Source organism: Aphelocoma coerulescens, chromosome 5 (genome assembly GCF_041296385.1).
Source record: "Aphelocoma coerulescens isolate FSJ_1873_10779 chromosome 5, UR_Acoe_1.0, whole genome shotgun sequence".
NCBI lineage: Eukaryota > Metazoa > Chordata > Aves > Passeriformes > Corvidae > Aphelocoma > Aphelocoma coerulescens.
In genome coordinates, this window is record NC_091019.1 from 51949356 (window position 1) to 51977250 (window position 27895).

General features: G+C 39.8%; 1 protein-coding gene across 2 annotated transcripts; it reads right to left on the reverse strand.

The window, feature by feature from the left end:
* Nucleotides 1-929: 929 nt before the first annotated feature.
* Nucleotides 930-27704, reverse strand: LGMN (legumain). 2 transcript variants are annotated; one of them, XM_069018121.1, is made up of 14 exons: nt 27612-27704; nt 21468-21645; nt 13720-13817; nt 12824-12905; nt 11775-11860; nt 9026-9101; nt 8489-8551; nt 7603-7669; nt 5883-6001; nt 5102-5191; nt 4203-4400; nt 3411-3581; nt 2490-2557; nt 930-1702 (listed from the first exon to the last, which is right to left on the reverse strand). In XM_069018121.1, exons 2-14 carry the CDS (start codon nt 21603-21605, stop codon nt 1663-1665), a joined length of 1296 nt encoding a protein of 431 aa, XP_068874222.1. In that variant the 5' UTR covers nt 21606-21645; nt 27612-27704; the 3' UTR covers nt 930-1662. The 2 variants fall into 2 exon arrangements, with proteins under 2 accessions (XP_068874222.1, XP_068874223.1); XM_069018122.1 differs by lacking the exon at nt 27612-27704 and adding an exon at nt 23094-23117.
* Nucleotides 27705-27895: the final 191 nt, after the last annotated feature.

A 27895-nucleotide genomic window follows, 5' to 3' on the forward strand; every position in this document is an offset into this window, starting at 1 on the left:
GAGTAATTTCTCCTGTTCTTTTCAAGTGTTTGGGAGCTCTTGGTATGCTCTTTCATGATAGCAGCCAGACTGACTAAAAGCCATCTGTGGGGCCATCCCTTCCTCCTGCTATCGGGGAAACAACTGCAACAGGTTCAGGCAGTCATGAATTTCATACTCTTATATTTAGATTTCTGCTAAAAAACCCCCAGCTTTACAGCTAAGAAACAAGCAGCGACTCAAGAGCAGCATATATCTGAACTTTCAACAACCCCCAAGGTGCAAACAAATTTATTAATTCAGTAAAGCCTAATTCCACAGAGTTTTACCTTTTCCATTCATCCTGACACTAGCTGTGTTCTGGGATCGATCTCTCTCTCTCAGCAGTGTTCATGAGGCTGTTCATGTACCTGGCTTTACCTAGCTCTTCTTTATATAAAAGAAGCAGTTAGACCTCTACAACCCCTCTCTTCTGTGTGGAGCTATCCAGAACTCTCTCCATCTTGGTGATGTTGGTTCAGTTCTTGTCAAAGTCCATTCTTTTCACATGGAGATGAGGTAATTTTGCATATTTTAACACACTTTTTGAAAATAACTATGAAATATTTCTGTATCCTTTCTCCACATGTAAAGAAAGTGTGGACAACCTGAAATTTTTGTGGATCACCTCACAATCTCTAATTTAGCCGTGCTTGTCCTTTACTGAGTCACCTCTAAGGAGTGGCACCTTCAAGTGTGATTTGGGGCTCCACATATTTGTTGTTGCTTTTAGGCAGGAGTTTTAGGGTTTGTTTTGGTTTTTGTTGGTTAGCTAGAGTGGGGTGTTTTGAGATGACGTGCCTTATGAAAGTCTTACAGGAGCCGATAAAACCTTGTAATGCATATCACAGAATTAATTAGCTCTCCTTCATTTTCAAGATACACCACGTCCAACACTATTGCACTGTGGGTAGATGAAACCATCACCTTTATTATTATTCACAGGCAATTCCTGTACTCTATAACTTCCCACAGGTTTGTGAGTATACACAATTAATTACAGCATACTGGTGCTAAATTTACAGCATTAGATATGTCTGGTTTTCTTTGGAAAACAGTGCTTTCTGCTCACAAAGATTTTTACTGTTCCAACATTTAACTGTGCTGTCCACATCAAATAGCTCTCAAACGCAACTCATTTCTTTAAACTGTTAAGGAGTTAAAGCTTAAAGAACAAGCTTTGGTTTCTTAACTCTTTGACCAAACTGCAAATTAGTCACTGTAATGGAATTCATTAACTTTTTTTTTAAAGTTAAGAGTTAGCAAGAGTATTAAAAAAAAAAAATCCAGAATTAATGACTCAATGTTTAGATTTAGAATGAATTTAGCAATCACATAGGTGGCCTGTAGTGTTCATCCAGAGACTCTTAAGACCATTGTGCTTCGAAAAAAATTATCCATCTTGAAAGCTCCAGGTGGTCTGCCAAAATGCCTCTCCCAAAGCAGCAGGCTGTCAGCAAGTGGGGATGCAGGGGAGAGCACTGGCAAGTGCTGCATGGCTCATGGTCTGGTGCCTCAGCTCCCAGCACAGTTCCAGTACAATGGCTGACTCTCTCCAGGTTGCATGCACGTAAAGTCTGGATTATGACAGCTATGAAAAGTTATCATTTGTAGTAAGGGTTATACTCAGGACTGTTGTTTCCATTAATACCCAAGGCACACTTGATTCATGGCCAGGCATATTCTGCAACAGAGAACAATAATGATGAGTAACTTTTTAGGCACTCTTTCCCAAACTGACTGCAGTGGGCTGCCACCAGGAGTAGGGACAGCAATTCTTCACCTTCTGAGTTGCAAGTGCACACTGTCTGAACTACCAGTCCATCCTCACATTCCCTACCCTTCTGCTTTCTTCTCTCCATTTTCCTCCTCTTGCATGACTCACAAGCTGGGATCCCAGCCTCTACCACAAACTCCTAAGACAGAATTCCAACACCATGCTGCCCTCAGCTCCACTGCACCACCACAAGGGTCAGCCTGGACCATTACTTCCCTGCTTTCCTACCACACACAGGAAGGACCCAGCACCATATTCCCTTTCATCACCAGAATGCAGCAGTGCTGTGGTGTTCTGAGCTAGCAGCTGAGGGGGTAGCACAGAAAACACAGCAGTTCCCAACCTGGCTTCAGTGTAAGCTCATACAGGAGTTACAGGGCAACGCCCTTGCACCAGTCATGCTGTTTTGTTTGATGCTGTGTGGTGCAGTGGGATCCTCTGACTGGCTGTCATTTCCCCTGAGGCTCAGTATGGAAATTAAAGGGTTATGGGGACATGGATCATTATGAGTGGGAGGGAACTAATAATGATGTTTGTCAAAATAAACATTTTTAACTCTAGAGTGATTTACTGACAAAATGATAACAAGAGCAGAACAAGTGAGAAGCTTTTATGATTAAGCTTTATCTGCCTATTAGCTTTTGTTCTTTTAGCCATAGTTAAAACTATAGGGCATATCTGGGAACCTCATTACCTGTCAATGGGGTATCCTCCTTCACAAAGGTTGACCAAGGCATACAGCTGTCTCAGTGCATACTCATACTGAAATAAACAAACACTGTTAGTCATTTCAGAGATGAAAAGCAGGTATTGCTTATCCAGACTAAATGGTGCAAATAATTTAGAGATGCTGTTAATATTCAAGGTCTTCAACTGATAATCTAGTACTGGGCTAAATGGATCTTTGTTCTGCTCACTTTGCTCTTTGAATTTCAGGCAAATTCAGCTGTGCTGCACACTGGCCTCGTAGGCAAGACCATCTAACCCATTACATTCTTGAAATCCCACAAAACAAAACAAAAAATCCGCTGAAGAGGCTATCTTGCCTGACATCAGGACTGTCTTATCTAAACAGTCTAACAACAGGATTTGATCCTCAACTGGGATCCCAGGAAGAGCAAACAGTAATAAAGCCCCTAAACTATAAAGTGGTTTTCAAGAATTCAGCAAGACTATGGAAACGGCAGCGAGGCTGCCACAAGGAATTATGCATAATACTGTAACATAATACAGAAATCTCAATGCACCAAGATTATGAATTCAGAGTGGTGGTGCTTGTGTTTTTGTTTTGTCAGTAGAGATGTTTCAAGCAGAAATACAAAATGACTTTTTTAACACTGGGATTTCTGGGGAGGAAACTGATGGAAGCAACAGCACTAACTAGTGAAAAATACACATTATTTTTGGGGTTGTCTTTAGTAAACTTCTTGCTTACCTAAAGGTGCAGTAGAAGTGGTTTCCTGCTTCCAAAAGCATTACCTACCCTTCTTCCAAAACTAATCTGTATGACTGCCCCAAGGTAGCTTTTTAATAAAAGCTGTTTTTTTCAGATGTGCCTATGACTGTGCTAGTTGTTCTGGCCTGTTTATCAGGTTATATCTAATGAGTGACTTACCACAGGTAAGTGCCAGTTGAAGCAATGAGCTTTGAAGTGGTTCACCACTGACTGGTAACAGTCATAATTGCTGATGGTCAATCTGTCTGACAGAATCTGCTTGGTCTGCTCTGTTGAACCTGTTACTACGGTGACTATCTTCCGCATGGATTCTTGGATATATTCTTTCACCTGCACATAAAACAAGAGCTTAAAACATGTTTTTTCTAAAGCTAATTTAAAGACTTTGAATGAAATTTCTCTTTCTTTAAACCTCCTTTAACTTTTGGGCTCTTTAGGGAACCAAATTTTGCCATAATTTTTAGCATAGTCTCTTGGACTTGTCTCTTAACACTCAAATGAAAAGCGACAGAAAGTCAAGATTCCCAGAACCCAAAATCACTTACTGTCCTTCTAGTGTCTGCCAGGGAAAGAAAGCACCACCACCACTAATACTGACTTCCATTTTGCAGGAGCTATTTGATTTGGAATGTTTCAGTTCTACTGAGACAAGAGTTTCTCTAACACCAAAGATTAAGTCTTCCCCACAAGAATCCCTATGGATGCAGATGAGGAACTTCCTGTCAATAAAAGCTATGAGACTGACTTTTGCATTTGCTTACCTTTGCCTAGATAACCATTACCGAATGTGCCTTGTGGAACAGATTCCTCAATTTTAAACGAAGAGTAAACCATCAGCTAGAGGTTACCATCTGAAGCGTAATTTTGTTGACTTTCAGAGATTTTACTTCTGCCATTGGTTAGGATGGAAATTAATCTGGCCTGATGAGCAATTATTTTTTCTATTTTTACCTCCAGGTATGCTTTCATCTCTGCAGCAATCTTCTTAGCCTCAGAAATGTCATTGGTAGCCATCAGCTTTCGTTTCATGATTGCGAAGGGCACATCAGGACTAGGCGTCAGGTCATAGTGTTCTACAGGTGGCAGAGAAATGGGCATAGCTTTCTTCCCCATGCCCTGAAACTGCATCACTTTCATAGAGGAGATGCTCTGAAGAATAGAAAGTAAGCAGATGGAAACTGTCAATCACCCTCCATAGGTGGTTCTGTCTTTGTCTGCCATGCAAACCTAACTCTCTAAACTTGTTTTGTTAAGAGAAAATAAAGGAAATCACAGGGTTGTAGATGTGTGTGTCTGTGTATATGCACATATTGGGATTTTTAATACAATGACGTAAAGGCCGCCAAAAATCAGGAACTTTTATTTCCAAAACTCACTGCAGGGAAAAAGGCTGCCAGGTTACATAATTGCACATTATTTTTAACAAGTATTTAACCCGCTGCATAATGGGACTATTATAAATGTTGTATCACTTTTCAGCTCTTCCCATTTGAAGGATCATTGTACTTTTTAACATTTCACTAATATTCATAATACACCTGGAAGTGGTAAATACCTCTCGTATACTTTACTGAAGTGTCAAATCACTAGCAGAGCTTGGAGGACAACTTGTACCCTGATTTCTTAGACTGAAGCATATGCAAAGGCTGATTTCCCTAGCATCAGGATCATCGTCTCTTAAATGCTAAGAGGTCTTTTAAGAGAAATGGCTCATGACTGAAAATGACTAAATCAACCCTGCCAGTTTACAGCTGTTTTTTGTTTGCGTTTGTTTGGTTTAAGGCATTGAAAATATAGGGTTCAAAAGGCTTGAAGATATATTTGAGCAGGAAGCCCTCTCAAATACATACTCTGTTTCCATATTGCATCACATGGCTGGTGTTGGTGCGTTTCTTCACCAGCTGAAACTGCTTGTGGAGTGTTTCTTTTCTTAGATCCTCCTGCATGAAGAAACTTCCATGAGTTCAAAGATACTTAAACTCAGCTATTCTAAAAATGCAAGGGAAGCTGAAAAGGGTCTTAGCTGCCAGTGGGTGGAAGGAAGTATAGCGCAAGAGCTATACAACCTTTGAAAGACATGAAAGTAAAAACTGAAAAGAAGATTTGACAGCATATTGTCATACTGCTTTTTAGTAATCTCCTAATCTCCCAGCAAATGGGCAAGAAGGGAGTGGACTAGCATACAAATCCCAGATTTATTTCATTAACACTATTCTCCATTATACTAACAAGTGGGTTAGCCACAGTTCTGTATTTAAGCACCCCTGAAGCAGACATACTACTTACTGAACTGCCCAATTTTTTTAACAGATTTGAAGATGTGGTCTCAGATTAGCAAATAAAGATTATGTGAATTTGGAACTAGAAATTAGATATTTTCTATCTTACAAAAAACAAAAGACAACAATATTTCTGAAAGTTGGTACTGGAAGTAAATTCAATGGCCCAAACAAATAAAGATTATATATATGGTTCTGAGTAGTAGATAAATACTTTTACCAACTTAATTTGTTGATTTTGGTCTTACATAAAGCCAAATATTTTCACAAATCCTGTAAAAGAGCTATGTTTAAAAAACCTAGTGATTTTTTTCATACATGAAAATGAAGAAAATTCGTTTAAGTAACTTACCATATCTGAATCTTCCATCCAATTCACACTGTACCAGTCCCCAAGATAAGTCTGCCTTTCCTCATCATAGTAACATGCATAAGATGACTCTTTGGGATTAGCAGCTGTTGTTGCATAAACTGTAATACAAATAGTAAGGGTTTTTTTTATCTTTTTTTTAATCTCCCCTCCCCCCCTCCATGATTTAATACTTAGCTGCACATGATATATCTGTCTAAGTACTTTGCCTTTCAATCATTTACTTCCAAACAGCAGGAATGAAAAAAGCCTGTTAATCATTCTGTTCAGTCACCCTCAGTGCTTTTCCAAGAGCTTCTTCTTTGCTGCCCAATGTGGTCTGGGGTGTTTAAAAAGAATGCCTGAGGGAAAAATCTACTATTCAAGAACTGCCTCAGAGCACTGTGCACTAACAACTATCTGTCTACTCATTTTATTACAATAATGAGAACTTTTCTCCAAACTTGAAGTGAATCTCCTAAAAATCATCTTCCAGATAATGCCACCTTCTAAGTAATACACTTTGTTGGATAATGCTCTACACTAAGAGAAAAGAACAATAAACCTACAACATCTGCCCTGAGCACAGTGTTCCCAGTAAGTAATCTCTAACACAGCAGAAATACTGTAAACACGTTGTTACAGATACAAAGACAAAAACTATTTTGGCTTTTTGCCAAAGTCAATACATAGCATACTTGTGTAATTGAAGGAAAATCCAAATTTCAAACTGAAAGTGTTCTACATGATTTCATAGAGCTATTGTGTTGTTTCTATTCAGAATGTACCTAAAGCTCAAAATGAAAAAAAAATCTTGAATCTTGTCTGTGCAGTAAAATGCTCCTCTTAGCACCCTTCAAAATGCTTACTAAGTAACCAGTTAAACTTCTTAGCTCATCAGTGAAAGCTGCCAAGGACAGCTTTGTACCCTAATACATAAATTATCAATTTTCTGCCTTTGCAAGTCTGCGGCAGAGCTGGTTGTAAAAATTTCTGATAGCATAAACTTTGAAAAATACTGAGCATTTGTCTTCAACAATCGTCAACATGAAACTTTCTGTAACAAAGCAAAACTGTTTGTAAGAAATCTTGGTGGGTGTCAGGCAGCACACCCAGGGCCAAACATCCAGGATGCCATAGACAGGCACGTGGCTGGTCTTCTCTGCAATCACATCTTCAAAACCACAACAGCGAGCACTTGTCCCCCAGCCACAGAACAGGTGCTTCAAAAGGCTGTGATTCCTTACCCTAATCAAGGTTGAGCTTCCAGCTCTGCAGCAGAGAGCTTGGAAACCCTGAAAAATCTGAGTTCTACTTGCTGGGTTATTGTGCAAATGTGCAGCAAAGTCGCCTGGCAGTGGTGTCTCACAACTGCTTTACTACTCAATGAAACTGACAGCAGGAACTTCACACCTGCTGTTAGCAGTGCTGAGGCTGAGAAATGTCTGTATGACTTAACTGCTACCAGCCAAGGGCAACCACCTGGTTCCTGAAAAGAAATACTTTTTCAACTTCTCATTTCCAAGAAACTGAATGCCTTTTCAGTCTTTTGTAAGACTCTATTAAAAGGAACTTCCTGTAAATGGAAAGTATTGCTTTCTTGTGCTCCCCTGCTAAAATTCTACATAAATGTGCCTTGAGCCTACTCTTGTCACAGTCAATACTTGTTTAGGTCTGTGACAAGTTGTGATATTTAAGTCCAGTAAGTTAACTGATTTCTCACCATTGATATTATCAGCCAAATGATTCATCATAGATCCAGATTCGCATGCTTCGATGTAGAACACCATCTATAAAATAAAAAAATAAATCAGAGACCGTAGGAAATTAAATGAGGAAATGGAGAAAAGTTGTTTGGTGTTTTTCAGCTGTAGCTAGTTGGCCTGTACTACTATTCCTGAAACAATAGCTATGCATAACGCTCCAAAACAAAAGACAGTTTTTCATTTTCAGGAATCAAACTATGTGGAAAGGAGAAAGCACAGATCAAATATACAGCCACTCTATAGGCACAGCAATGTGTCAGTATCGAATGTAGTATCTCTGGAACTGATGCCAGCTGTGTGTTCCTAAACACAACCAGCCATAGCAGACATTGCCACAAAGAGCTGCTTAAAAAAAGCACTAGTAAAATGTTAAAAATATTAATTTTTCTGCTTAAACAGTATATGTGATAAAATAAATGCACAGAATTTTCTGACAAGATGTCGAGTCTTTTAAACTATATAAGTAACTGTAAGAAAAACATGAGGTATATACAAACTTCCTGTAGTAACAGCACAGTCTGAAGTGAACAAAGCACAGGAAGAAAGAGTCAGGTACAGATTACGGGGCCGCAGCAGTTACTGATGTTGTTTCTCTAATCGGAATATGTAGCATTAGCAAACAGCAGTTACACTACACCTCAACATTGACTGCAAAAACAAGTAAACTAAATATGGAAGGGGAAAATTTGGAGCAGATCAATCCTTTTAAGTGCAAAATCCTAATGCAAATTTAACTGCAGGTAATAGATTCTTCCTGCTTTGAACAACTCTCAAACTGAAGACATCTCTCTCTTCCACGCCAGCTGATCTTCTAATTTCAGAATTTCTGGTATGCTTGTTTACCTTCCGGTATTTCTTGTGATGATACATGTACCAAATAGTCTTATTCAAGTCCTTCACGTGAAGCTGTAAAATAAGAAGGCTTGTATTAAAACTGCTTATGTTCAACAGACACACAATTCACTTAAGAATAAATACTAACTGTTGTGAATATGTACATTATTTCCCCAATAAATTTATCCAGTCCTTTGCCCTTCTGAAGTATAACATTCTAGTTTTTACCACTCTGGAAAAGATGAGTAATGGTCCCAGAGGATATGTATGGTGCACCAGAAAGCCAAGTCACACCTGTGTGGAACAGTCTGCTTGGACCACCGAAGTCCAGTGAAATATGGAATGACATAACCTAAGTTTCAACTGAATGTTACAGGTTCTAACTGGAAAAAATCCAAAATGCAATGATGAGAAGAATATTGCTCTTTTTCTGCCTCTCCCCTCAATATAGCAGTGCACTACATATTCTCATGTTTTAGATTTATTAGTTATTATTTTAGTATGTCACTAAAATGATGGGTTTTATGTTATTCCCAAAATGCTTACATCATCATCAGGAAAAGCCAGAAGTCCTGGAGCTCCATGGTCCGTGAAATAAACAAACACATGATCCTTAGGACCACTGTAATGAAACAATTGCAAACAAAGTCTTTTTAACTACTCCAACCTAACCTTAATTACAGCAACACTCATCTCCTTCTCAGTGCCAAGACATGTCACTATCTGAAAATAATACAGCTAAAGCACCTCTTCCTCTTGGTATTATTTTTTTCTCCCGAGCATATTATTTTGGATCCTTATTAGAGGAGATGAGTGCTCACAAAAGGAATGAAAATAGGGATATAGGCTAGTCCCTCAAGCACGGGGAATATGGCAATTACACTTCATGCTCCACACTGTAAACTAATTGTGAGACAGGGGCTGTTATGTAGAGTATGGTGGAAACACAATTGCTTTTTAATGGTTGTCTGAAGAATTTGTTATACTGTGGGCTTTTGTAGAAATCTGGTAAAAAAGGAATGCTTTTATACCTAAGTTATACCAGGGCACCAATAACACAGGGATAAAGCATAAAACCCTCTTTGCTGAGACCCTTAGGTATGTGTAAGTACTACTATGGCCATAATGAGCCATACAGATCACAAAGCAGTGTCAGCCTACAACTCCATGAGGAACTGATGCATGTACACACACACCTGTAAGAACAGACTGGCATTTGCACCAGTGTCCCTGCAGTCAGTTGAGCACTGACTGCTCACAGACTTTGATACCCTCACATCTGTGTAGTACAGTTTGCTGTACAGTCTGATTCCACTCTAAATCAAACAAAATCATGCTTGGGTGATAGAAATCAAACAAGATCATATTTGGGTGATAGAAAGGTCTTGCCCTAGCAGCAGATCTGCAAAGGAATTTTCCTTTTAAACTATATTCAGGGACAATTAAACATAAAACGTGTAAAAATATCAGCAGGAGTGTCCAAGCCCTCCTCTGTTCCTCTGTACCAGAGTCCAGAAATCTTTATTTGCTTTTGCTCTTTCCTCACAGCAAACAGGAACAACTGCAGCAGCTCAAGGGAACATTGTCCAGCCTTCTGTCTGGCCAATAACCTACTGGTTAGGGGCACCACCTGGAAGTCCATCTGGAAGCCTCCTGGGGAAAGGAGAAGTGAGTCTCGTCCCACCCAATAGCAAAAGTCAGGCCACTTGAAAATTCAAACACAGCCTAATAAAGAAGTACTGAGTGTTACTTTTCAGGTTCCTGCTCTTGATCCTAAGTGCAAAAAATTTGACCAAGGTGGAATGTAAACAACTAGAACTTTTATTTGTGCGTTCAAGTTGTCTTCCTGAGTACATTTGGAGACTTTGGCCCTCTGCATAGCTACTCCCTTATTTGAATTGGAACATCAAGCTCTCACAGGTGAGGTGTGTTCAGAAGTACATTTTTTTAAACAAAAGTTGCTTTATAGTCACCTCTTGCCTCATTCCAGATACTAGAAGAGCACAATCTGGTAATGTGCAGTAATTTATTAACTTTTTGTCTATATGTGTTGCATATATAATTTTCAACCTCAGCTTTTAAGGATGAAGTTTAAACAATTCAGAACAATAACTTATTGACTATTGTCCTGCTCCTTCTTTTTTATTGTTCTCTTCAGTGCCAGGGTGGGATTCTTCTGCTCTGTTTCATTGCTATGCCTCTAAAATCAACTGTCAGATGAAGACAGACTTCACAGCTTTTCTTTAACAAGGTTAGTCCTTCCAAATGGTAGAATTTAAATTCTTAAAGGTTTTACAGTCATTCCTGTACACAGAAATATATAATATGATATAGCTCTTTACCAAGAACCAGAAATATAGTACATCTTAGTAAGCAGGCATCATACTTTCACATCTCAAACTGTAGAAGCAAGATGAATCTCTGACACCAAATATCCTTCCAAGAAGAGTTCTTATTAGGCCCTCAAATATATTAACTACATTCTTGAACCATCTAAATTATATAAGCCTTTATAATCTACTGTCAATTATACATCTTACATTCCACTTAGCCAATCTATAATTTATTATTCTTCATATATTAGAATATTGCTAAACTTAGAATCATTTGTGTAACTTGGTTTACAAATAATTTAAGCATAATACATTACTTACAAGTTTAATTGCTCATATTACTTTTTCAATCACAAAGATTTTTTTTCTGCGTTAATTATAAACCATAATTCCATTTCATTAGGAATGGAATTATGGTTTATATTCAGCCTCAATAACTGTATATGTGCTACAAAGACCAAGGCTGGGATTAGACATGCAATTCTTCCAGCTGATGAGCTGGTTAAGCTCTCTCTGTCCCTCTGCCACTGATGGCTAAGTCTGACCTGAGTCTGACCTAAGTCTTCAGCTGATGAATAAAACTGTTCATGTACACTAAGACAAGCCTTAGAAAACCATTTCCAGAGGTCTCCAAAGCTTAGCAACACTCTCTTTGAATAGCCATTCTTGCAAAAGACAATAGTCTAAATAACAAATACCTTAATACAGTTGATAGTGTCCTCTAGAACTTTTATACCTTGATCCATACTGGACTCTGTATGAGTCAAATATCAGCAGTTGATTCTTTGTGATGCATAGTTTAAGAAACTAGAACCACTGTATTTGTAATGTGAAGGACCTGGAATTACCATCAATAATTTTGCTGGATTCTCAAGTGTTCTAATTTACCCTATTCTTTTGTTGAAATCAGTGTCAATTTACAACTACACATACAATTATTTTCTAAATTAAACTTCTCTTACCTTTTCAATACTTTTCCTGATCCCACCCCCTTCATTGCTTCCCCATCTCCTCTGAGAACCGCAAGAAAATTCTTTGGAGTAACATCCTAAGGATTTGAGAAGATTAAAGTCATATCTGATCATAAAAACAACAAAAATTTTCATTTAGAAAGATGGCTTCTGAAAGTCAGAATCCATGCTTGGATGGCAAATTTAGCTGGCCATCTTTTTCAATCCACCTTTATCTAATGACCCACTTTGCTGCTGTGTGGCTGTTGTCGAGGCGGACATAAAAGCCACACTAATTGCAATCCATAGTTGAGAAAGGTAGAAAGATTTTTTATTTTCTCTACTGCTATTCTTATATCCCTTCACAATGGCTTTGGCCTAATTTAAGATTGGCTGCTTAGCAAACAATGACAAGGCTGTCTAACAAACAATGACCATTCAAGCAGTAAACAATCAGTATACAGGCAAAAGTATAGTTGCTACATATTATCCACAAGTTCTTCCTTGTACACTCTCAATGTCCCATAACAAGAACATCCTCCCCTTGTGTCCAGAACATCTTCCCTTATTAACTATCTTCTTGGCCTTCTCTGTAGGTTTTACTGAAGTCGCAGAATTTCACTGTAATATTCTCACAGGTAAATTCTGACTGGTTTCAAGTCTGATTCTGGGAGATTGTCAGTCCAGCTGTCAATCTCCTCACTGCTGAATCATGAAATCAGACTGGATTACAGTACTGATTTAATGAAACAATTAGTTTTACATAGCTGTTTTTCAGATTGAGTTACAACATTTACAAATCCAAGACCTTTCTTCCTTTTATTTCATGTCTCAGCATTGAAACAGTGTAAAAGTTCACTTCTATGACCAATGCTTCACTTCAAAGTATCTATTGTTTATATTTATTTTATGAACACCAAACTTCATGCCAAACCATGCAGGTGAATAAACTTGATGCTTTACTCTATGTGCATTTTGGAGTGCAAGCTACAGGTTGAAAGAATTTATTCAAATATTGGATAACGCTGAACCTTGCCCAGGGAAAGCGGTTTTGTTCCTACCTCCTTTGTATAGTCCTTAGGGACCCCAGCATACACATCTGAGCCATTAGGTCTGTTGATGACAATGCCTTTTGTTGGATTTCTGAAAGAAAATCACATAAGAACATAAACAGGAATAATTAGCCACATGCCCTACAATGACCATAGAACAACTAGGAGCCAGCTTGCCTGAGAGTGTGGGAACTTGCACCATATGTCATTAAGTGATCTCAGAATACTGCACTTCAGTCAGTTACATATGCTTGTTTCAGGTGTCCTTACCCTCAGAGTACATTCAAGTATTCTACCTCAGATCACATCAACTAATCTGAAGAGGTAGGTGGATGGTCTCTATCATCTATCTCCTTGCAGTCTTGCCTTTATTCCCCTGAACACTTTGCTCCCAGTGCTGCTGTGCCTGTAATGTCTGCTGATTTGGGGGGAAGTTGTTTCAGAATTAGAGGCTGTATAAATAAACTGTTTCATACAGAAAGCAATGATATGCTCTAGACAGTCACCAAGAATGGGACTCTTTGTTGAATGTACATGCTGGGAATTAATCTGATAATATCCTTTCAAAAAAGCCCTGCAAGTCATACACAGAGCTCCCCTGTGTTCATGAGTTTAGGTTATTTATCTGCTGCACACTGTTACACCTGGGAGTTAAGATCCCTTACTCTCATAACAATGATGCTCTGCAGTCCTCAGGGCCACAGCTGATGCTGAGCTGTGGACTAAGGCTTAGAAAGCTCATGAGCACATTTCAAAGGAGCATTACTGTGCTGATGGATGAAACGTCCCTATGCATATCACAGGTGGTTTTAAAGGCTTTTCTTTCAAAACAACTACAAACTCAAAACACACTGGTGACTATGGCATGTTTGCAGTAACCATAACCACTGTGATTCATCACTTACTCCTCATTATCAGCAATGTCATCGTACATCATGACAATGATCTGCTCATCTGGAATTCCATTGCGGTGTACAATCTGGTACGCATGGCACACATCTGCCTGAAATTAAGCAAATTTTCATTACTAGCTTTAACAGAAATTCTACCTTTGAGACCAGAAGAAAAAAACTTTTCAGACCTCAGAGCAGGCTATGGTCCAAAAGAAACTGTATTCCAATATAAGAGACTGAGGGTTGCTGCAGAGCTGAAATGCTTAAACCAGAGCTCATTGTCTTTCTCTAATTAGGAGCAGTTGCATTAATAATAGAGACTATGATTAATATCTCTCCCTCGTTACGTGTTTTGATTTCTTATTTAAACAGAAACCAGAAGTTACTTCAGACTTGGTACAGATAACAAAATTTAACATGAAGTTCTCAGCAACATTCTGCATTGTGTGAGAAAATCAAAATAAAAACCTTCTGCAATGACAGATAAATCTGAAGTGTGCCAAGCAGAAGAAAAGAGATGGATTTCCATCAATTTCACTTAGTTCTGCACCAAGCCTGCATGACTGGGCACTGAATACTGTCCTGGACTTAAGCAAGTATTGTTTACCAATCTCATCTCTGAAAAAATTTTATTAAATCTTTCTTTACTATAAGATGAGAATTTGGGTTAAGGAATATTTTCTTTTTAATTATGTATTTCTTACTCTGCAGAGCAACAATTTCAGGGCACAACAGATTTCACTGGAAAACAGAATTGCAGGATTTCTATTCAGGCTCTTTTCCTGATTTGTACAGGATATGAATAAGCACATTTTCTTTACAGAACCATTTTCCTGTGATGCAGAAATAACAATACCCATTAAAGTGATATTACAGTAAATGCAGACTTCTATCAGAATGCTAACTTTTTACTAACCCCAGCCCAAATTATTATCTTCTTTAAAACTTACAGTCCCTGAATGCCCTAATGGGAGATTAACAATCATTCCTAGACTTGAGAACTACAACCCACCACATGCTAGAAAAAGCTGTGCAGGTTTAATGGAAGAGATCACATCTAACAAATATACACTCCAAATGCAGGCAAGAAGCAAGCTTTAAAGCTTACTTCTGTTGAACTAATCTAATTTGCTAATTTGGAAGCCAAACTGAAGTGGTTTAAGTGGACCAATTAGTGTAACTGAAAGGACATTGTAAAATACTGTAACTTTATAATCCGTGGTCTTCTAAGTGCAGCTGAAACTGAAAAGAGAAGAAAGTTGTACAAGACTCTGGGAAGGGTGAAGCACGTTCAATGCTAATGAACTCTCCGCAGTAAAATCTCTTCATGTGACTAACCCCGCACCTTTAACTGTTCTTACTAGAGCAGTGCTATTTCCTACTTTGCAGGTCAACCTATGTTCTCTTCCACCTATCCCAGACAACCTCCCAGTTAGTTTTCCATTTCCTTACATGTCATTATACCAGCTGCTGCCTCAAAAAGTCAAAACATTGAGGTTAAACAGAGTTAGGAAGGTATTACACAAAATATGAAACAGAAGAGCACAGTTTTGACCAAGCATGTATTCGAATTTCACAAGCAACCCAAGCAGAAAGAGAAGAAAACACTAATCAGGGCTTTCTCTGCACTGATTGATGAGTAGATTATAGATCTCACTCTCAAGATATCACACACCTCTGTGATGCTGACAGGAACTGGCAACACACGGAAATGCTTAGGTATACAGTGATACAGTATCAACATATTCAATCAGCAAGTATCTGTGCTCCCACAGACACAGACTGGCTGGCTAGTAGGGATTTTAGAGGTGTTTTTAACTGATGCCAAGTACCCAAAATTAAACTTTATAAATGCATATTATCACCTTTTTTTTGTTTCCTCTCTTTCCTTCTGGTTCATTCACTGTTTGCTCAGTATGTCCTGTCTTAATAAACATTAGTAAAATCCCTACTGTAAAGGAAGACAGATCAATGTAGTCAATTCCCTTCAATCTTAACTTATGTTTCTTTGGGAGTTGTCCCAGCCTTTTAAAGCTTTTGATAAGGGAACTGTACCTGCTGATAGCATAATGATATCATCAACAAAGGCTAGAGCAGCAAAAACATGTTTTCCTGATAAAACTCCATTGACTAAAGTAGGACAGTTCTAAGTAAACAGTTAGGATTTATTGCATAGAATTAGCTGACCTAATTAGTCACCTTTGATATTGCTCCTGCTTGGTCCCTGTGTACACATAAAAACCACACAAATCTCTAAAAAAACAGAGTAGAAAAGTCTGCAGCTAGATTAGGGAGGTGTACATGAATCTAGAGTATTTCCTGTTGATGTGCAACTGCCTCTCATACTGCTATTTGAGCCAGTTTCTCTCAGAAATATCTCTGGCATATCTGTACCTGTAAACCACTCTAAAAGAGACTTGTTCCAGATCTCTTATTGGTATTATTCTTGTTGGTTTAATATGTGAAATGAATGCTATGAACATTTACTGGGTAAATTGTCACTAAACCATGTTTTTGTGACTATGATTTGGGGAAGGGCAGCAGCTGCCCCACACAGCACAGGAAAAGCTGCAGCTGTACAGCTCCTGCTGCACAACTGACCTTATGGGCAGCTCCAAAATGGAGGCTGGTAAGACCTTTCACCCCTTGGTTAGTCTAAACCTGTTGCTACATCAGCAAATTTCTACAGAAGATCTCCTTAAATAATTTACTCCTACATTTTGAAAGTATGGGGATCAGAGCATGAATTACCCTGTTTTCCTGGGATGGACGTTTTGTTTCCCAAAATGTACATTTGGGGGAAAGTTTAAAAAAACACCACCACACCCCAATTTTCCTCTGCCACACAGCTGTCTACACATTTGAATGACACAGCTTGTAAGTAGACTACTTGGGGGCATTTTTGGAAAAATCAAGTTGTTTATGACACAAGCTTCCATAAATAGTTCCTAAAGGGAAAAGCTTGGACTTGTGTGAAATTGGTTACTTCTTGTCTTATGACTGCTAGGTTCGTAGCTGAAAGGCATGTGTAAGGAAGGGCCAGCTTCACCATAAAGCAGCAAGATTCCCACTACAGCTGTGCTGAAATGTCACAGCCTAAGCAAGAATGAACTCTGATATATAAGCAAGGTAGAAGAATATATCTGAAATGCCAGCCATGTCTTACTCCTTCACTTAAACACACATCAGTGAATCTGCCCAAAGCTGTAACTCTATCAAGTACTTAGGGAAGGTTTCCTGTAAGTTTGGTTTAAATTTTGTAAGCACAGAGAGGAAATGTTAATTGAAGCCATGTGGCCAAGACATCCTTAGTGTCTGTTACCTACAAAACAGGAGAATTTAAGACTGTCCTGGAATAGGATACTGCTCTGGCTGGTAGTGTCTAGAGCACTGAATAAATACAGTCTCTGACCCACAAAGCTCAGTAAGTATAAGACTAAAAACAACAACCAAAACCAGACCCATGGACACAAATTCATATTTTCTTAATTTTAATTTTGCCAGATTTTATCAGTCTGGCATTTTTCTCGAGTATGCACTCAATCTTTAGTAAGACTCTTGTTTCACATCAGGCTTTTTCACAGACTATGTGGTTTTGAGTACCCAGAAAGCAAGGGTCTGCCTCTCTGATCTGATGTAAAGCCTGATTTAGATTTGAATTATCTGGTATGTCCATCTCACAGAAGAGCCAGACTATTTCTCCTAATGAGAACCAGTTTGTTGAGTCATTCTCTAAATCTGACAGAAGCATTTAGTATTGTATTTGCTCACTTATGCCACCAAGCTTACCAGAAGTATTTTATCCAGCTCTTTGTGCAGTAGAGAGCTGAGCCACTTTCCCAAGGAACAGGGGCAGGACTCTTGAACAGCAGCCAGTCTGGTAACAGAAAAGCTGCTACAGAGAAGTCAGTGTAACTGCTGAGGAGTGGAGAGGAGCACACTGATAGCCCTTCCACAGCCCAGGCAACTCTAATCAAAACCACTAAAATAAGGATAAAAACACCAAAGAACTGAGAAGCCACAAGCATAAAGCAATATACAAGCGAGCCTTGCAATGACAGTAAGCCTATTACATTGGGCCCTATACTACACAAAATACTTAAAATTTATTTTAGGACCTTGATGAGATAAATGCATAAGACAAGTTTAGATCATCCTGATTACAGAGAAGTCCCAGTTCAGCCATCACAGAGGAAGCAACTGCCTGCCAGGTGTGACTCTCGCTCATATTAAATGAAAATAGTGGGGTTTTTCCTTATCTTTTCTATCCTTGGTTTGTACCACTGATAATGGATCCTGACCACTGACAGCTAAATAACCAGTCTTGGGCAGAGTTTCAGATTCTTTGAGGTTACAGGTGCAAACTCAGTGTTTCCAGGGTCTGCAGTCTTTACAAACTTACTGTTCCTGGGGTCTGTACAGCATTTAATGTATGAAATGAGACATTTTTGAATATGTAATCTATTTCTCTTGCTTTTGTGGTTGCTCAGTCAGATGAACATATATTACCACCAGATAATTACTGTGGCAGACAATACAGTATGTTTTGACCGTGTTGAAGCAGGCAGCATGCAAAACAACTGGAGCTCACAAAATAAAAATGTAATACAAACATGCAACATCATGTACTAACTGTACCCCGGACAGCTGAACTGAGAAACTGAAACCCAGAGATGTGTCTGCTCGGTTCTCAAATTACAAAGCGACATTATGAGTGCAGTTGCACATAGGGAACAGCAAAGGATCCAGTAATAAAAAAACCCCACACTGAATAACTACTTACTGGAACACATCTACAAATCCACTTGTACACAGGCTAGGTCAGAGAAGTTCTGGGGAAGAAAGGTGATGGCAGGAGTAAAGTAAATTAGAGTACAATGTATTTTCCTCTGCAGTTTCTCCCTTGGAAAGCAAAAAAATTACACAAACCTGCAATCCCGGAGTGCTGCTTTGATTTCTTATACTACAGGTGTGATTCTACTGAACAATACCACGTGTTGCTATGTGTGTTCAGTATGTGTTCTGAAGCACAGAAGTGACAGACAAGTCCTGTTCCCAGTTCCATTGCAAGTGACTTGAGCAAATAATTTAATTACTTTAGATGTTTTTGCTTCCACTGCTGGAAGGTAGGGAACACTAACACACAAAGACATGGTGATCATCAGTCTGTGTAATGTTTCCAAAAACCTGTTAGAACTCCTCAGATTTCTGCAGCATCTTTCCTCCTCTGTATAACTGTCCTAAAAGTCTATCATTCTGCTTGTTTTGCTGGGAACGAATTTCTCCCATTTTTTGATACCCAAGGCACACTTGTCTGGATAACACTTCATGGCACACACAAGGGGATTTTCCATGACTAACTGCTGGGTCTGTCTCACTATATGCCACCCTCCTACCATGCATGCTCACTCCCACCAGACCCTTAAGATTGGCTACAAAAAGCCACTAGGCAGAACAGCACAAGCTACTGATGTGCTGCATCTTGTGGGAATTCATCTTTTTCATAACAAGTTAAGATGCACAGTATCTTGCTCAGGACAGGCAAGTAAGAACCCAGCCTCATTTTGAAGGATCATTCATACAGACTCTTCTATGATGCTGCTTTTGTAACTTTAATAGGATTTTTATTCGTGTTCTAATTTTCTTATTTCCAAATGTTAATAATGTACATGAGGCAAGTGGTAGTTTAAAATACAGAGACTTCTCGTATTTAAATTCAGAACAATCTGACATGGCAGATATTTCGCAATGTTAGTTGACATTATCTTCACAATTAAGGTATTTAAAGAAATTCTGCTCTCATTTTTCTAACATTGAAAAGGAATTACTTAATAACTGTCTGCAAAGCATGACCACACTCAAAAGTTAATAGACTTCTGTGAAACTGGCATGTTCCAAAGACTCTCGGACACAAATATGTAAATGTGGATCTTCTGTTGTTCATAACCCTATTATACCTGGCAGAGACACTTGCCATTGAAGGCTCACTGACAGAGAGATTACAAACTGTGTCCAGGCAACTGAGAAAAGGAATTCTCATGAGCCACAGCTTCAAAATGGTAGTTTTATTTAAAAAATTAATGTTGTGGTATTAACTCCTCCTAGAATGGAAAGAAGCCAGCTAGACTGGTTATACAGCAATAGCAACAAAAAGAGCACAACTCAGTAATTAAATTTAGACACCCCAAGACAGGCAGTAATCAAGTACAGCAGTAGTATTTTCATCACTGTTTTCCAGTTTCAACTTTAAAACTTTTCTCTAAGATTTAATTTGAAATAAGATTAGTTTATATTAAGGCTGTAATATTCCAACTATGATTATCAAGTAATATCTACTCTGTAAGGAGCTGGCAAAATCCCTAAAACCTGTTTGTCAAAGTGTTGAGCTAGCACTCGCCAGTAACAGGTTGCTCCTTCAGATGCAACAAGATTGTCAGTCTGATTCATTTAGTTTTAAGCTCATCACTGTGCTAAGTTACAAACTGACTGTGAGCTGAGAAGGAGGAGAGCACACACAAAACCCAGGGTGCCCAACACACAGAAGGCTCATTTGCTCCTCCATCAACCCAGAGGATGAAGACTCTGTATCTTACAGGCAGTTACATTAAAAATAATAAATACTTTAAAAGTTCCAGTGTTCAGCAAATCAGCCTGTACATTTCATACTATTCAGTTTTAAAAATGTTGATTTTGTACATTGGTATTTAACCAACAATACTATAGTAAACTATTTTTCTAACATTTAGAAATATATAAATGTATACATAAACCAGAATTAAATCAACCATGTTCTCCAGGAAAGCTCAGTTGCAAGTTTAGAGCAAAGACAGCATGTGAGCATAGATTAATCTGTTTAAGGCATTGTCCAGCAATTCCCCAAGGGGAAAATGCTGAAGCTGTTTCCTGACTGCTGATTATAAATCTTGAACTTAACCAGAGTTATGTCACTTGGATTTAATCCTGTCCATAGTGACACCCACACTCAGTCCACAATTTCACAACACACTGGTTTTCCCAGCAGTGTTAGACTCAGGAGTTCTGGTTCCCTTTCCCCCTGTTTCTGCCACTCACTTTGTTCCCTGCACTCTGGTGCACCATATCTTTGTTGTGCCAACATAATTCTGAGGCAATGCAGACTGGTTCTCATTAAAAAGAACACCCTTCCACATGTTCTCCACTCCTCAAAACATACAGTACATTTGCAGCCTTCACAGATTTTTTAACTAGAAAAAAAGGAAGCTTTTCATAGCATAATGAAAAGAAAACAAATGGAAAGAAACATGTATGTGTCTCAAAATGAGGTTTAACTCTAGATATCATTTGTACAACTGTAAGTTGGGGTTAGATCCTCTAGCCCAGTTAGTAACCGAGATTTACCCTAAAAGGCACAGGTCTCCTAGGATGCAGAAGTATGATTAGAGGAAGAATACTTCTCCTCCTGTAATGACAGCTTTTTCAAGATGCAAAAAAAAAATTGTATGCAAAAAAAAAAAAAAAATTCACATAGTAAAAGGATCAGTGGAAGGGGATTCCTGGGGTGGTAACAACAAGAACTAAGAGCAGGTTCTGAGTGAATCTTGCTGCTGTTTGCTTTGTAAACTTCACACACACCTGGGATTCTAGAAGTAGAAGCACTTGCTCAAATGACAGAAGGTCTGAACTAGTCTAGATGACAGGCAGCTATCACCTTCTTGCAAGTTGGGGAGCTGGCATTTTCTGGAGCATGGACAGCATCAGCATGTGGAACCAGCAGTCCTTACCTGGTGGCGATAGTTGTACCAGCCATTCGAACCTGCAACGATCACCACCCAGTGCTTGCCTCCATCTTCAGGTTCTTCCATGGGGAATGTGCTGATGCCCAGAGCACAGCCCAGCAGCAAAACTGCTTTCAATATCATCTCTCTTCTTTATTTGCTCCACAAATGGCAGAAAATTTTCCTAATGAAGAATTTTGAGAGAAGTAAATGAGAGGACATCAGTCAAAAACAAATGCAAAACGAACATCAGTAGTACCACAATTAGAAGCTCTTCTTGCTTGTGGGGTTTTTTTGTTTGTTTTACAGACCATCTAACCCACAGTACAATTTCTGGTCATATCTTCCTTCAGCACCAAGCTGCTACTAGTTACAACAGTTTTTTGTCAGCTTTTAAATCTGACTGAAAGCAATTCTGAATAGGACAACCAAATTGTTCAGGCCCCTCTGGTTGTTTTGTTGTATAATAGCTGGCAATTAATAAGTCTCAAATACAAAACAAGCCTCACTATCAATTATTTCACAGATAAAACTTTTTCAGATTAAAACTATTTTCTTAGTCTCTTGCTTATGTGATTCCCTGGTTTCCACTCACTGGTAATTAGCCCATTATTATTGAGTCAAATCCCAGGTGATGTAGGATACTCAGATATAGAGAATTTCTGGGGAGTTGGAAGGTCAGTGTCACAAAAGCTCTCTGTGCCCACAACACCAAAGAGGGTGGAAAGAGGCCGTGCCACTGTTCTGCACAAGATACAGCCCTAACTGCTGGGCCTGGGGGGAAGTGCAGGCTGTGAGAGACTCACGCTATTTGTGCAACCTGTCACGCTAGTGGAGAGCAAATGTGAACCAGTACCACATGAAAGAGAAGCATTTTCGCCTCTTTCGCTCAATGGTTAAGTGTTTGCACAAGGTGCACAGTGAGAAAATTGCATCTGAGCCTGTGAATGTCAAATTTAGAAAAGCTGAGCAGAAGGGAGGTTCGAGCCCATGCAGAAATGGCTCTTTCTACTTTCTTGAGAGGACTAGAAAGGGTCCTTGCTAGTGAATGTCCTGAGCACCTTAATTGTCTGATAAAGCATTTGCTCTAAAAGTAAACTATCTGGCCATATCTAATCACAGGTTTAAGGTTTGCTTTTGGAATTGGGGTTGGATAGGGCAGGCAGATTCCATTTACTGGTCACAGTCTCAGGTCTGCTGCCTGAATCCAATGTGAAACTCTAAAAGCAAACTCCCCTGAAGAATTGCATGCTCCTGGCCCACACATAAAGATTAACACATTTCCTCATGCATTGAGAGATGGGATTTTATACCCATTTACTCACAAAAAAGAGATCCTGGAAGTCAGTAATTGCTGCTAGGTATGGAAGAGGTGTTGTAGTAAGAGGCAGACTAGTCTACTTTAATCTGGCTTTCTCTGGAATAAAAGCTAGAAACCCCCAAAACCCCCCAAGCCATGCAATACAGTCACAAGGCAAAATGTCAAAACTACCACTAAACCAAGTAAACGGCATCTAAGTCAGCCTCAGTACCCCAGTCAAAACCACCCATCTGCAGCCACTCAAGTGAGGCTGAAACAGAGAAGCAGCCAGCTCCTCTCCAAAGCAGCTGTGTTCAGTGAAGACTACTAACCTGACACATAGCATGGGTTCACTGGTCACTAAGATTTAGTCTTCCAAGCAGTAGTCTGAAATATATATATATAAATATATGTATATATTACACTATATATATATATATTTACAAGTTGGATTTTTTTAACCTTTTTAGTGGAGCTAGCCCAAAGTAAAGGAAGTCATGTTATCATATGAGCTCCTATAGGAAGAACTGTTATCACACATAAAAACTCCAGAATAGAAAAGACAGAACCAACATTAACTGTTATGAAACTGCTTCTTCCAAAAACTTATCTTTCAGGAAGAAGCCATTCCTGTCACTGCCTGTGACACTTGGTGCAAGACTAATACGTAGTAATTTAACAATTTAGGGGTTGTTGAATTATTAGCTTCTTCAGCAGTCAAGCAGATATGAAGGAATAAGCATATTTTTCATTAGATGATTATATTCTCTCAGGTTGAGTTGGAATTGTAAAGTTGTGTCATTGTTGTCACCAAACAATGATGGGGGCTTTGTATGATAACTCTGCCTGATCTTGTCACTTCTTCAGCTGATAAGACAAATAACATACTGTGCTGAAGATGCACGGTGTGTACAACATGCATAAAACTGCCTATTTTGTTGCCTACAGCCTGGCTAAGATTCAGACCAAGCTGTTTAGAACTTTTGTAAAGTGCCACAGTATGCCACAGGCTAACAATCCTATTCATTTCCAATATTCAATTTCAGGTATATCTAACTCCTGAAATACTAGGCAAGAAAATAAAATCAGTATCTTTTAGACAATCTGTTTATAAATCTTAACTGAGTTTGACTCACTGGAATATTGAGCTGAATTTCCTGCAAACAGATCCCACAAAGCTCAGTGTCTGTCTCAAAACATTCTCCAACTATAATATGTATTTACATGAAAACAAAAAAGGGAAAGAAATGGTTCAATTGCTGGAGAACCTTTCACATGATGAAAGAGCTTAGTTCTTTGAGATACCATTCATTAGAATCCAGCAGAAGCTGTGTTGGTGCCAGCTGTTCACTGGGTCATATAACATGATGGCTAATTTCAAGGGAGGTCCTGGCACACAGACATTTATCACACGGAAAGAGTCACTGCCACTATCAGTTACTGATATACCAGGCAACCAGAAACAGTTTGATGGGATTGTCTTTCCTGGTGAGTTCATGCTCCAGACTATACTAACAAGGATCTACAGTTCTCAGGACCCCAGCCAGTACCTCGGAGCGGGCCCGTGCTGTGCAGGCACAGACGTATCACAGATGCACCACACACCAGCACTGCATTCTGCCTGCAAACAGCCCCACAACAGAAAAACCCCAGGCCAGATCAGGAACAGAGACTTAAGCCACCAGCCCCTCAGGCAGTTCCTCAATGAGGGATTCAAGAGTCTTCCAGAGAGTACAAGGGTATCTAAGTCCTAACAGTTCTCACCTCTGCTGAGACAAAAGTTGTGACAGATGCAGAACACCCAGGAGAAAAAAATAAACATCAAGAAACATTACACTGTACTAGCAAATTATATATATTTTGTCATGGATTATTTAGAATAGAAAAGAACCTCTTCTTTGGTACTAATTAATGACATATAATGTCACTTATCTGTCTTTTCCTATACTATAATTAAATCAGATTAACACCAGAAGGAAGAGAGGAAACAAAAAAAAACCCAGACATACCACAACGGACCAATAAACCATAATTAATAAAGGCTCAGCTCCCCTAAGTTCTCCAAGCAGCACTTAAAATAGGTTTAAACACATGTGCAGTGGGAATGGGTCTTTATTGTATCTAACTACTACTTAAAAAAACCCAAACCAAAACCAACAAAAATATAAACAAGCAAATGATGATCAAACAAAAAACCACACTCACGCACACGCATATTTCTACTTGTTTTAAAGAAAGCCTCTGAGTGCAAGTGGGCAATTTAAAAGCCTGTGTTCAGGGTTGTGCTGTGTGAGTTCTTGACCTACAGCCGAGAAGAGAAAGTTCCCCATCACATGCTTTGCCTTCAAGTCATATTAAGAGAAAGCAGCACAGCTGACCAGCTTACCACAGGTACAGAAAAAGCCTTTCTCTGAAGATCTGTCACATGCAATCAGTCCTGAATCACATGCAGATTGAGACTACGTGGAAAAACTAAAAATTTACTACAAGATCATCTTAGAGCTTTGGTGGATCCACAAAATATGATAAGATTTTATGAGCTCTGTCTAGTCTTTCTGACAGAAGAGTTAATTAACTTTGCCTTGAGACCATGACAGGACAAAGGCCCATCTCAGACGCAGTGGGTTCAGCATCAGACCACCACGTACACATGCAGGTAAGGCTGCTGCACAGTTTGCACAATCTGTGGAAAAAGCCCGTCCAGAATTGGGTGGCTCCTGCCAGAACATTTCACTCTTAAAACCAGTCTTTCCTGACAGAGGTACCTTGACCACTTCCCACTAGATAGCTAGCATACATCTCTGACTTGATAAGAGAGAGATGCTTAAGGAAGACCACATCTGGAAATAGCCGGCTGCTGCTAGAACAATTTTTCTGGCCAGCTGCCTGTTCCCTGAGTTCACAACTTTCCTTTGGGAAACAATCCTTTAAGGATAGCACTCTAAAGAAAGGACTTTGAGTTGATCAAAGTATTTTCCACTAGCTTTTAAAGCAATATTGACACTTCAGTAGCTTGCACTCCAAATACCTTAAGCACAGTCTCCAAGAGCTATAATAAACAGAAACCATATCTCTATTTTATTTGCATGAGAAGTACACTAACAGTAACCTTGCTGAAAAGTAACAGCCTTAAGCTGATCAGATGATCATTACAGCTTTTCTATGAAGTCTTTCTGAACAGCTCACTTCTTATAACCACTAGCCTTTCAGATTCCAGAATCAAACCACAGTTCCTTTCTCTACACAGTGCTTGCATATTGCCTGCCACTGTAATACTTAGATGCTGATTTCCACAAAATATGTGACAGTCCTCCTCACAGGAAACTGATGTCCACAGTTCTGTCAGCAATGTTCTGCCTACGTGCTGTGCTGGCTGTTACACAAACAGAAGCACCTAAACCTGTGATTAGGCCCCTGCACAAAAAATCTGATTTTCTGATTTTCTTTCTGCACTTGTGCGGTAGAAAGAAAAAAATATTTATCATTATAAATTCTGATAAGGTACATTTTGAAGGAGATTATGGTCCCTGTTGCAAAACAATTCTTTACAAAGTCTGCTAGTAACCATTCTATGAACCGGATTACTATGATTAGAACTTGTAGTAAAATACTTCTGTTTAGCTAACTGAAGACGTATAAGCCACTTTTACTGTAAAAACCCATAAATTTGTAGTTAACTCAGAACGATTCTTAATGTTAAATGTATTTAAAAGTAGTTATAAATAAAGTTCATTCTCCTGTTTGCAGATTTACTTTTCTCAGCAGCAGAGATAGTAAAACTTACCTGAGGGTAAAAAAACCAAAAATGATTCCTAAAATGGTGATAAGCCAATACACCCGGTTTAGGGGATTTTTTCTCTACACATTTCAAAAAACCCAGATTCAAATCTGGCAAACCTTAAGGCTTCAGTAAAACTGCTTCTGCTATTTACTTTCTTATCTGTCTGCAGATATACAAAGCCTCTGCCATCTGATAGTAAGAAAAAACAGATACTGCAACACTGCATGAGTAACTTCGTTACATTCCTTGATTTGGCATGGGGGGTATAAGTCAGATAAGGGTAAGAATTTCTACTCAGCAAACATGGAAATGTTGGGAGCACGGAGAGAATGAAATTCTGAAGAAGTTATTACGCAGAAATTCCTGTGTGAGATTACACAAGATTCCTGCACTCCACGTGTCTTTTACTATGGTTTATCTTCCCATTTCAGATCTTGGCTACAATATTTATCTTAACTCCAAATACAGACACTCAACACAGTGTTGGTCCATCCTAATTGGGAGCTAGTGATGCTGCTACCTCCAAGCAGAACCTCATGTTACGGCAAAGCTGTATACCAGCTCTAAATAACCAGCCACAGCGCAGCACCTTTCAGTCATCATCAGCTCTTTGCAGAAATCCCGTAAATAGTTACTCCATCCTTTTCCCCCATTAAAAATGTATTACCGTTGACTAAATCTAAGCAGTTGCCCCTGCTTGCCCCTCCAGATCTCCCTCCTCTCCTCTGCCAGCCCTGGCCAATGTCCGTCGGAAGGAGCCGCTCTGACTCCTGTCTCCCTTCCAACACGGAGGGATGATACACAGTTCCGAGCCAGGCGTGACAGCCCCAGGGCCAGACGGGGCGCCGGGCGGAGCGGCGGGGGCTCGGCAGCGCTCGGAGCCTGGGAAATAAACCGGCACCCTCGGCCGCTCCCCTGGGAGGCGGCGGGGCCGCTCCCCCTTGCCCCTGCCTCTGCCGCCGAGCAGCGGAGCGGGCCATCCCTCGCTCACAGCTCCCTTCGCTCAGGCGCGCCCCGCTTCCTCCCCCCTAGCCGGAGCCCCTGGACAGCGCGGCCCCGCCGCCCTCACCGCTCCGTGCCGACGAGTCGCCGCCGCGGCCGCTGTGATTGCGGCGAACGCCGTGCGGAGCCAGGCGACCGCGGCGCGCGGGGCGGACCCGGGCCCCGGCCAATCGCGGCCGGGCGGAGGCGGGGCCGGACAGCCATCTGGCCGCACTACGAGCCCCAGCAAGCCCGGCGTCCCGCTCGCTCAGGCGGCCGCGGGCCCTGCGCGCCAAGCTTCTTGGGAGTTGTAGTCTCGCGGCTGCGGGGTGAGTCCCCTGGTCCCGGGTGTCCCAGGAGTCCCGGGAAGCT